Source organism: Schistosoma haematobium, chromosome 4 (genome assembly GCF_000699445.3).
Source record: "Schistosoma haematobium chromosome 4, whole genome shotgun sequence".
NCBI classification, from domain to species: domain Eukaryota; kingdom Metazoa; phylum Platyhelminthes; class Trematoda; order Strigeidida; family Schistosomatidae; genus Schistosoma; species Schistosoma haematobium.
Window position 1 is genome coordinate 29,640,075 of NC_067199.1, and position 12,417 is coordinate 29,652,491.

General features: G+C 39.6%; 1 protein-coding gene across 1 annotated transcript in view; it reads left to right on the forward strand.

Moving 5' to 3' along the window:
• The first annotated feature begins 10,202 nt into the window (after positions 1-10,202).
• MS3_00007818 (uncharacterized protein) overlaps positions 10,203-12,417 on the forward strand; it is a 34,469-nt gene continuing 32,254 nt past the window's right edge. The window contains exon 1 of the mRNA XM_051216161.1: positions 10,203-10,247. Within this exon, the coding sequence (XP_051066723.1) occupies positions 10,245-10,247 (3 nt within the window). The 5' untranslated portion in view covers positions 10,203-10,244. The remainder of the gene's footprint in view (positions 10,248-12,417) is intronic.

The window sequence follows — 12,417 nt, forward strand, 5'->3', positions numbered from 1 at the left end:
CAACGAAAATCTGTATCCATCAATGTAGACTGACCCTTTGACGTCCTTTCTAGAATATCCTGACATTAAGAATGTTCGGGACTGTTTTCAGTACTTATCTAATATCTCATCTGTAAAAGTTCATGCATTGCCCCCTTTCCTGAACGTGACGTTATCTTCTTCAAAGGCAGCTTTTACCAAGTCTTTTTTCCTGATTGTTAGGGCACTCGATGGAATTTCTTGTAATAATACTTTTATTAATGTTTCGGTCTCACTTTAGATTGTGCCCTAGACGTTATATGATACTTCAGTATATCCTCTTAGATTTTAACGGCCATATATGATGTTGATAAGGCGTTACTGAGGACCGCTATTGTATATAATCCGTCAAGAATTCTCATTTCCCTTCCTATCCATAGTAAATTAGGTATATGTCCAGTAAACTCATGGCTACTATCACGATATCCAAGCAAACAGCTATTTATAGCCAAGCTCTGTCCAACTAACTCTGTGAGTAGAGTTTTGATAGTAAGGCTCTTAACAATCTACCTACTTCTGGCACAATTTCTAACGTCTTCCCTCTTCCTCGGCTACCAGTATTTACACCTGAATTCATACGTTATTTTGTTTTGACTTCTATCCCCCAAATCTTCATGAAAATCAAGCACAACACTACCGACAATGAATTGTGGAATTATCATTTTTGCCAATAACTAAAATATAATACTTTTTAATTATTGCCAAAAATTGCTGCTCAAACCAGGGACGACATTCTGCCCAGCCCATTTCTTCTATCTCTTCTGAACGTAGTCACAGAATCTGATGGTTTTAACTACTCTTAACTGATAGTATCTCACTATGTGTTACTTGGATCTTAACCTAGTGAATATCTCAATACACTCTCAACCTCATAGTATTTCCTAGTAATGAGACACATGAAGGATAGATTAATTGACGTTTAGTTGCTCAGCTCTATTAGGTTTCTGAGTTCCTCCAGACCGACAGATTTATTGAACTTCAGTAAAAAATAGTTGTCAGTCAACATAGTTATTATAGTCAGCGAACAAACCTAGATTAATATAAGACATACAATGATACGATTGTCGAATCCATGCAGTTGAAGATACAACAAGTATTCAGTGTTTGACAACGCTTTAACCAGTAACACCTAATATAACTCGTACCCACCAAGAGAAATCAAAAGACAGAATCGAGGAGATCGGAAGATATATTTGCTGACTATCAGTATATCGAGAATCGTCTGATCTAATCCGGTTAGCGATTGCAGTAGATGATGAGCACGGTGTTCCCACTCGTGGTCTGGTGCGGATGCATGACCGAGCGCCTTCAGCTAGGTGAGTCTGTAGTGGCATTCGACCATAACCACACGATCCTCAAAGCTGAACACGAGACAACTCGGAAAATAGATATTCAATATTTAACGCGGAGAAATACCTAACGATGGAGAAGGCGGGAAGAATGAATTGAAAGAATTAGAATTGAAGGTTACCTTATATCTTTTATTCATATTAAATATATTGTTCTATCTCTAGCCTAAGCTTGTTCTACATCATGTATTGGTGACTGTTACGATACGATGACTTGGTGCAGACGATGGTATGACTTCTACGTAAGATCTTATAGATCACGCAGTTATATCATGACAGGTCTACAATTTTAGGATTAGGTCTATTATTAGCGCAGTACTAATATCATAGTAGACAATAATTCTACATTGATAAGCCTGACTAAAGAAACGCAACCTATTACTAATAATCCTTATTTCCACTTTAACTTTCTCGATCGATTTTATAATTATGTTAACCCAGTATTCTAATTGTCCTCTGATTAATGTTCACATGTATTATCATAATGTTAAATTGATTAGTTCTCATGACACACTGGCTCAATCGATAATAAAAACTGGTCGTCTTTATTAAGTACTTAGCTTTGATGGTTCCATAACAAGTCCATTAAAACATATGGTCAGCATCCAATGTCGAAAACTTACAGAGCTATTTATTTTGGGGATTTATTTACCGCTACAGATCACCCCCCCCTCCTAGTGGTGTAGTGATGACCCTAAGACGTGGCCAGACAGAAGTTTAAACCCAACGAGTTTTGTCATTGTTAAACACATTTCTGATAGCTTGCTAGGTTTAGCAGCGTCTGGTCGTCTTTCCTTACTATAAGGGGCCATGAAATACAATATAGTAAGAAAATAATGTACAATGAAAAGTTTGGTTCCTTGTAAACCTCGTGTCGAAATAAACTCGTACGCGCTTTAAGACACAAAATGGGCGAAAAAACGTTAATAACGTGAAAGCGATTTTCACTAAATGTTTTTTGGTTTTTTTTTGTTTTTTTTAAAAATCTGTCTAATATACATATTAGCCAAATGATAAATACATATAAATATAGGCATATTGAAATAATTTTTATATTTTGTATAATGCCATGGAAAATCGAGATGAAACAAAATGTTAACTAGTGTCTTACGTGCAATAGTCATTTAAATGTTCTAGAAATCTTACTCTTCGTCCAGAACGCGTTGTTTTAATTTTATTTTCAGATACTAACGAAGTATCATCGTGCGTGTCGGTTGTCGGATGAGGCATTGTAATTGTCGGAGTCGTGTCGTTCAATTGTGCCGAAATCGACGTAGATAGCATTTCCTTCTAAATACGCTGCTTCGAGGCGATCGATGCTGATACTATCGTTGGTTCCATTCTTATCGATTATATAGTACTTAGTTTCGCGTTGAAGAACTTTGAAAGGTCCTTCGTATGCTGATTCGAAAGGTCGTCGATGAGAGTCTCGACAAACGAAGACGTGTGTACTATGTCGTCAGTCAGGCTGAACGAAAACATCAGTTGATTGAGGTCGAGTGGAAACAAGTTTAACTGAACGCATTGCGTTTGTAAGCCTGTTCGTGTCGGATGTTAGGCCAATGTTTATTAAGGAAGATGAATGATCCACGAATTCTCCTGGAAGTCGAAGTGTCGTTGCATAAACGAGTTGAGCCGCAGTGTATCCAATGTCAGCTGTCACTGCATTGCGAATACCTGGTAAGACGAGTGGAAGAGCGTCGGTCCACTGTGAAACGTTTGCAGCTGATAGTGAAGCTTTCAGTTGCCGGTGAAAGCGTTCTACCAACCCGTTTGCTTGTGGGTGGTAGGCAGTCGTTCAGAAGTGAGTGATTCCTAAAAGTGTGGCCAGACGATGGAAAAGTTCAGATTCAAACTGACGTCCACGGTCTGTGGTGATGGTTAAAGGGCAGCCGAAGTTTGCTACCCATCGTTCGATGAAGGCGCGGGTCACTGTTTCAGTAGTGATGTCCTTGATAGGCACTGCTTCTGGCCATCGAGTGGAACGGTCTACGCAGGTTAAGAGATAAGAGTATCCATTTGAATCCGGCGAAGGTCCTACCAAATCCAGATTAACATGGTCGAAACGAGCATCGGGAGTTTTAAATGAGCCTAAGGGACATTTATTGTGTCTGATAACCTTAGATTTTTGGCAGCTTACACAGGAGCGTGCCCACTCCGTCACGTCTTTATCCATTCCAGACCAGCAAAACCGTTCTGCCATAAGCTTGATGGTTGCACGAACGCCTGGATGAGAAAGCTTGTGTGATGTATTGAAGACATTGCGTCGATAACGTTTTGGCGCGATTGGGCGATCCCTACCTGTAGATCTGTCACAAAGAAAGGTTTCCTTAACTGTTTCCATCTGTTTGATGCATAGCTTGAGTGTTATGGACGATAACTCGTGCTGAAGATCAGTGTCTTCTTTTTGAAGCTCGGCGAGTTTCAGAAGCTCGATCCCTTGGAAACTGTTCAAGGAAGTTATGCGAGACAAAGCGGCCGCGACTGCACTGTCTGCTCCAGAAATGTGTTGAATATCTGAAGTAAACTGCGAAATGTAGTCCAGTTGTCGAGACTCACGGGGAGAGTACTTGTCAGAGGAAGAGCTTAAAGAAAAGGTAAGCAGCTTATGGCCAGTGAAAAGGGTAAATTTGTGGCCTACGATATAGTGTTGAAAATGCGTGCAGCACAATACATAGCTAGGAGTTCCCTACCGAATGTGCTGTACCTCGATTCGGTGTCTAGCAACCGTCTAGAGAAAAATGCCGAAGGTTGTCAGGAGTTGTTAACCCATTGTTGTAAGACTCCTCCGATTGCTGAGTCGGATGGGCCTACTGCGATGCTAATGGGTGCCTGAGTGTCCCGATGTGCAAGCTTTGTTGCTTTGGCGATAAGTTCCTTAATTGTGGAGAATGCTTTTCGTGCGGTGTCGTCCAAATTAATGGATTTCGCATTTCCACGAAGTTGGTCGGTAAGAGGTTTCATGAGTAAAGCGCATTTAGGTATGAATCGTCTATAGAAACTTACCAGGCCGTTAAACGTGCGTAATTGCTTGACGGTGGTCGGTCCTGGGTAGTCCAGAAGTGCCGCCGCTTTGGTTCTAAGGGTTCGAATGCCTTGAGCATCGATAGTGTGTCGTAGGAAGTTTAATGAGTCAGCTCCGATTTGGCATTTCTGAACGTTTATAGTAATGCCATGTTTTTGTAGTCGGTCGAAAACAAGATCCAGATGCTTGAGATGTGATTCTCTGTCCGGACTTGCGGTTAGGCAGTCGTCAACATACGCATATACGAAGTTGAGACCTCGAAAAACGTCGTCTATGAATCTTTGGAATGTTTGAGCAGCGTTTCTTAGACCGAAAGGAATTCGCAAAATTCAGAGTCCAAAGGGAGTAGGGATGGAGGTTTTCGGTATGTCGTCAGTAGCCATAGGGATTTGGTTATACGCTTTAACCAAGTCAACTTTCAAAAAGACAGTTGTACCTTTCAAGGTAGCTGTCAAATCGTGAATGTGAGGCAACGGGTAACGATCGGGAATGGTTTCCGCATTCAATCGCCGATAGTCACCAGTTGGGCGCCAATTTTTGCTGTCCTTTTTAGGGACCATGTGTGACGGAGATGCCCATGGGCTGTTTGACGGTCGTATGATTCCTAAGTCTGTCATGTGGTCAAACTCGTTTTTCGCCAACCTTAGCTTTTCGGGGGCTAGTCGTCGTGCTTTACAGAATACAGGTGGTCCTGTAGTCGTGATGTGATGTGTAACGTTGCTGGTTACGCACGGTAGTTTCGGTTGCGCTTGATGAATCCCGGGATACTTATCGAGTAGTGGTTGATAAAGTGGGTTTATTCTATGCCTAGTTGTGACTGGGGATAATCTGCAATCAGAAAAAGAAGTTACGCAAACGGACAAATTAGTGTTTCCGTCTACTGGCCTCCGTTTGCGCGTATCGATGAATAGATTATGGTGTTATAGAAGGTGCATACCAGTGATTGGCATAGAAACATCTGAAACAACGAAGATCCAGTGAATGGGTTTGCGTAAACCCACGTTAAGGTAAACATACCTTTCGCCATACGTAGTGATAGGTTTTCCGTTTGCCGCCTGTAAGTTCAAAGCCGATTCGTGAAGCCGGTCGTTGAGATTCGCTGGGAGAACGCTAGGTAGTGGACCCTCGTTGTCACATCTGTGACGTATAACAGACGGTTACGGTTGCCAATAACGCGTGCCGGCTTGGAAGTTTCCCGATTCGGTGTACCAGATCACGTTAGGCTCACCGATGAAAATGACACAAGTATTCAGTGTTTGACAACGCTTTAACCAGTAACACCTAATATAACTCGTACCCACCAAGAGAAATCAAAAGACAGAATCGAGGAGATCGGAAAATATATTTGCTGACTATCAGTATATCGAGAATCGTCTGATCTAATCCGGTTAGCGATTGCAGTAGATGATGAGCACGGCGTTCCCACTCGTGGTCTGGTGCGGATGCATGACCGAGCGCCTTCAGCTAGGTGAGTCCATTAAAACATGTGGTCAGCTACCAATGTCGAAAACTGACAAAGCTATTTATTTTGGGGATTTATTTACCACTACACAGTGTTACGTTGAAGTTACATATTTCTCTATATTGACCCACCATATCGGAGCAAAGAGGAAAACTGCTTTGTAGAACCTTAGAAGAAAACGGTTTAGCTGATGATAACACCATATTTTCAATATGATGAGGAGTGATTTATATTCACTGCACCTGCGTTATCGAGTTATACAGTCTCGAAGATTCTCTTTGTCTTTATCGATCTTCGCTGACTTTCGTTGAGTGTCTAGTGGTGAGTATGAATCTATAGTTATTGTATGATCAACTTCAATGATGATTGGTGTTGATGGTACAGCATTATACCTTTGTCACCAAAGACTAACTTCGATGAGTTATTCAGTAACATGGTCCCGGCTTTTTCAGAGGTGTGATGCCAGTCCGTGTATATTATACCTCGTTAAGCCGGTTTATGAGATCGTTTCACTAAAAAGACTTCGTTTGTCCTATAAAATCACGAAAAAACGCGAGACTACCTAGCGAACTATTGGAATAGATCGAATTTGGTGATCATTTCTCTGTGCGACCAAAAGATAAGCTGAAGTTAAGTAATAATATCACTCCTGCCTAATCCTGCCAGATTGAAGCTTACATGGCCTGTACCGTCTAAATTCTGCTCTGAAGAGTTCTTGAAAGACGGCCGGACGATACATTTGTAACTTGACCTAAATAAAAAGAAAACCGAATTCCAACACAGGAGTAGAAAATTTGTCCGTAAATCATGAGTAGCCACCCCAAGTATCTTGTTTAAATAATATGTAGGGCCAGTGAAATGTCACTGAGTCGTAACCAAATCATCGGCAGTTGAGTCACTGAATATCGAACAGTTCATTTATCTCCGTCAAAATCAAGGATAACCAGCGCACATCAGTTAATCGTACGTCATGGACTGGTCCATGAAGTGGTTGTCGCACATTCGCTTGTACCTACTCTTACTAATATGTCTCTGTAACAACTTACTTTGTGTTGTACGGTCTTTAAAGCAGTAATAGTACCATGGCACGACGAGGGGATAAACCTCGTTATTTTCTGACTGCAAGGTACGACTATAAAGTTAGCTGTTGGTCAACCCATTTCTGTCAAATCGAGTAGGCGACCAAACATTCGACAGAGAACATCTAAGTTATTGATTTACAAATAATTGTCCTTAAGGTACCAAATCAAATCAGTGCGAAACCAAAAAATGTCCATGGTCAAAAGTATAAACAAGCAAGTTCAGTGGTTGAGTAGAGCAAATATAACAGTTAACAGTCGGTTAAACAACGGCGGTTCCTCCCGTATCAGTGTCTTCTTTACGCCTACTGCATGGATTGTGCATCACACACCATCCAAATTGTCTAAAATTATCAATGCCAAGGTTGGACTTGATAGTTTCAAATAAATTGGGATTTGAGTAGAAAGTTGATCACAAATATACTTTGTGTTATATCCCAACGAGTAGAAAATTTTTACTTCTGGCGTTTCATGACTCCACGTAGGTCGCTTCTTTAGAGTAAATAAAAATTTGGTGTCAGGGATTCACGAAACGTCAGAAATTCAATTATTCTACCTATTGAGATATGACAAAGAATATATTTATTATTAACTTCCTAAATTGGTTTTCTTTTGATACATACATTCTCCATTAAATTAGATGACTCATTGCTCGAGGGTTGAGACCCTACATATATCTATGCTACTTCCTAGTAAATGAGTATTTCGGTATGTCATATCCGTAGGAGTAAAATTATTGGTGAATTCACTGGTCGGGCTTCAACACGCTGACATTAAAACTACTTTGTAGTGTCCAGTAATTCCAACTGTGCTAATCCACATGTCTTAATGTATAAATTCAAGAATCAACCGGGAAGATTTGTTGCAGCATTGGATTCAAAACACACGATCCTCGAGACTGAACACAATAACCGAAAAGATCAACATTAATTATGTAACACAAGGATTAGAGTAAACAAGATTAAGTCTGAGACACCTAGCGGAGATGACGTGACTCAGTCATGCGTGCGTAATCACCTCATACAGCCTCATGATCTTTTTGTTAAATATCCTATCCAGACCACAAATGTGTTCTCCAAAGGTTCACAAAAGACATGATGCTGATTTTTGCGTTATGATAAGTCAGTATAGACGAAGGTGTGACTTCTACGTATGATCTTATAGATCAGGCAGTCATTTCATATTAAGTTCACATCATTGTATTAGGTCTATTTTCGTAGCATAATCCTCGTGGCTCAATTACCAGTTGATCCAGCTTCCCCTCGAAAATATTCACCGGTGGGGTTGATACCACTTGTTCGGGTAGTCACTGAAAAAAATCAGAGGACCTAAGCTGGCACTCTGCTGTACACTAGTTCTGATCAGCTCTCATTCATAGTATCTTATTTACTCTCATCTTTTATCTTCGGTCGCGGAGAAATTTTCTTATCCACTCTTGTACAGGACCCGTTATTCCAAAGCTCAAGAGCTCTGCATAATACCTGGGTGAGAAACCATATTAAATGCTATGCTAAAATCCGTGGATCACATATTGATAAACAAAACTTTATCTCCGGCTGCTGCCCTTAGCTCTTTTTCCATTAGCTATTTAAAAACGGATGTTTATTCCGAAACCCGTGTTACTCAGGAGCTAACAGATTGTATGATTCTAGGACACTCGGTAACTTAGCCCAAATACGTTTTTCAAGTGGCTTAAGCACTATGTTGATTTGTCTGACAGGCATGTGGTTATACAAGATCTGTCTGTTCCCATACTTGGAGAGAACAGCCAACCAACAAAACAGCGCTCGTTTCAAAACCGTCAGGGAGTATGGACAGTTCAATGACTAGACATAGAGAAGTCATATGATCCTTGTTAGTTAGTCTAAATGTCCAAAAGTACATAAAAAGTACATAAAAGGTTATTTAAAAGGTCGTAAACAGATGTTCAAAGTTAACAGGATAGGTCAACTTGGAACAAACTTCTTTGAGTTATATACAACTGCATCACTATATAGCTACCATCTGTCATAAAAGCTTGTCGAATAGACAGGTCGTTGTATTTTCATATTGATGAAAACACTTAAGCAGCTAAATCAGTCAGCCGAACGCATATGATGGTGGATATGTTGGTTGTCCATCCCGGTCTCTAACTTAATTGCTTGTCCGTTGTTCGCACACTATTTCGACTATATGTAATGTGCATCAAGCTTAGCTGAACAGATTTCGTACTAACCAGTCAGCCAAGTTCCACATATACCTACTATTGTGGTGTATGCTATTTCTACTGACGAACATTAGTATTATGTAACACCAATCAGAAGTAGAGCGCCTGCCAATAGAAGGCTGGATTGAGAACAGCAAGGGGAACAGATGGCAATTGTAATAACAATAAAATCGAAACAATACTAAAGCATGCAAACCACGACCGAACGAATATGTGCTAATAATGTATTTAATATGTGGTTTCCATATTTTACTAAGACACTGTATAATTTTGCGTGGAACAATAAATCAGTTGTCCCCACTGAGTCCTCGTCCAGTGTAATGCTACCTTTACTACGTATATGCGAGTGCTTGAAACATACCTCCAGCAGATTTGACAGTCGCATTTTCATTTCACTATTTCACAAAGGGGTTTAAGGAAGTAATTCTGGGGAGTTTAAACGGGAAGTTACATCTCTTCAGGAATATCTGACTCCAGTCCAAAGGTAAGCGACCAACTGTGATTTGGTTTTCAATCTCAGAGAGCTTATGGTGGTTCATATGGGATTCCGTATCAGCCACTTACATACTCCAAGGAGCTCCTCATTATAAACACACTTTAGAGTTCTATAAAACCTATGTCTAGGCTAGATCCTAACAACAGCCTCAAACGATGTAACAGAACCTGTATGAGCGACGGTACTTTCGGCTGCTCAACAACTCCAAGACGTATAAGCAATTCAGCAATGAGATACTCAGCAGACTTATGGTTGTCCTCAACACAATTGACTAACGGAAGCAGCTGCCATCAACCACAAGACTGTAGACAAATATCAGCTATGAATGGCATGATATTTGGATAATCCATGTTAAAAAGCGCTGACTGTGTTCTAATAAATAACCGAAAACTATTTTTATGGGTCAAGAATAGTGGTACATGTAACCATCATTCGTGAAATATTATCACAGGATACTCAGGCGTTGGAAGTCCAATAAAGCCGGTTGAGCTATAGGGATAAGTTAGTCAAGTTTGCTCCACCCATAATGACTTGAAACTATGTGAATAGTTACACCAGTCCAAGGCCGTTATAGTCGAGAAAGCGCACGATTCGTTTTCTTTCCACCATATGGTGGGTTTGGTTACTGTTCACGATATATATATGTATATACATATATATGTGTATATATTTATATATATCGCAAGATAATATGTAACTATTTGTCCATCACTATGTTTATCGACTTTCTATCTGAATCACTTAAATCCGATGTGTTTAGTTAGCAAGTAATGATCTCAACATATGTTTCATCATTACTTTTGATAATTCTACGTTGTATTCTACTTCTATTTGGATACAGATAGCCATTATGCTACACTGTTCATAAGCTGGTCCCAATAGTGGTTTAGCGTGGTGAGCGAAAGCATTTTTTGATCGAGAACCTTAAAGCCTGTAATAAAGCGATGTCGTTAGACTAACTTATGGAAAATAAAAAGCACATTCAATCTAAGATCGTATCAGATTATTATGTAATGAATAGTGGTGAACAATTCGGCACAATTGTTGACGCCATTGGAAGAACTGCTGCTAAACTTCCTGTATACCTTAAGATCCAATGACACTGCTACTGTCGAACGTTTATTCACCGATGACTAGGTCTACAGTCTAAATATGTAATTGTGCCAAAAATTCGTAGCGGTTAGCGTAACACCAATCTACTAGCCAAAACTTGTAGTCTCAAAGTGATCGGCAAATGACACTGTACTAGACTAGTTCCGCGTCATGCGTTTGACATACTTCCGAAACTCAATATTTTAGTATGGCTATCCACTTAGTTTTAGCTACTTAACATTTCAGGATTCCACACGATTGAAGCTATCGAAAAGTGCTAGAGAATCAGACAGATTTGAAATATAACTGTTTGTATCAAACAAGTCATTTGCTTATTGTTGAAACACCGTATTCCTATTCACTAAGACGACATTTAACTGTCTACTGAACATTCTTCCTGGAATGTTTGTCACTAAGGGGTTTGTACAATTAAATTGTACCACCATAGTGCGAACTAGATTCAGACATCGGTGATTAGTCCTTAACTTACGATCACCTATTCAAACTAGCTGCTCGTGAAGTGTTAGTCAGGAATCGATTCTTGGTCATTTTCTCAGAATTATACTCCGAAAATAAGCTTTTCTTTATCCGGATCTTTAACAATCGATCTATTTAGAGACTTTGATCAGCTCAGGGTACACAGTAAAATAGCCGTATTCGGTAATGCTCGAAAAGATACAATTTCCTAAATATCTCGATTAACAATTTTAAAATGCTTGAGGTGCGATTCTCACTAGAAAAAATAATAGAACAATACAGGTATTATGAAACGTTTATGACATGGATATTATTATACTCGGCCTTCAATTACGTTTTATGTAAGGAATAAGTATGCTGAATTAATGCTCAAACCAGAGTAAGTAAAACGGCCTTTGATGTTAAAATCTTATGGTTGAGAGTTACGAGTTGTTTCAGTGACTGGACACAGTCACTGCTTTGTTTGGGGATAAAAAGTAATATGGTCAGTCGAACAACTTGCTTATCCTGATGGTCTTGTTGACATTATTCAGTTGGTGTTTAATCAAATCTAGTCACAAATATAAGGAACCTTTTGGGTTTTTACGAACTTGGGGCACCTGTGGCATTCAGAGAACTTTATATTCTAAGCATAAAGTACTATATAGAGCCATTAATAACTAAAATAATCGTAATGATGTGTCGTGTGCGGGTTGTCCATCTGTTTATCAAGGACTGAATGCCTCACGGTAGTCCTCTCTATATGACATTTTGCGTAGCATCTCTTCTTGGTGTATTTAAGGTGTTTTGGTATGGCTTAGTATTAGTAGCTAAAATGAGTAAGATCAAAATGAGGTAGTTGAAAAAACCTGTGTCATTGGTCCATGATCTCTATAGTCATGTATGTATACATTTGTTGTCATTTCCAATTGACCGATAAATACATTTCTTCTGGTTCATAATCTGACATCAATATGATCGGATAATAATTTTACCCAAATATACATCCCGCCTACCCTCCTATATGATCATAGACTTGATTCTAGTTAGTGAATAACGGGATAAAATAAGTCAACTATGAGAACAGTTCTTGTATACATGTATATCAAGCACTTATTACCGTAGAAACGAAGTGGATCGGAAACGCAAGGCGTGATTCCCTATTTATAGCCAGACATGTAATTAATAAAGCTAGCAATATGCACACGCTCAAATGAAAGCAGTCAAGGTTATA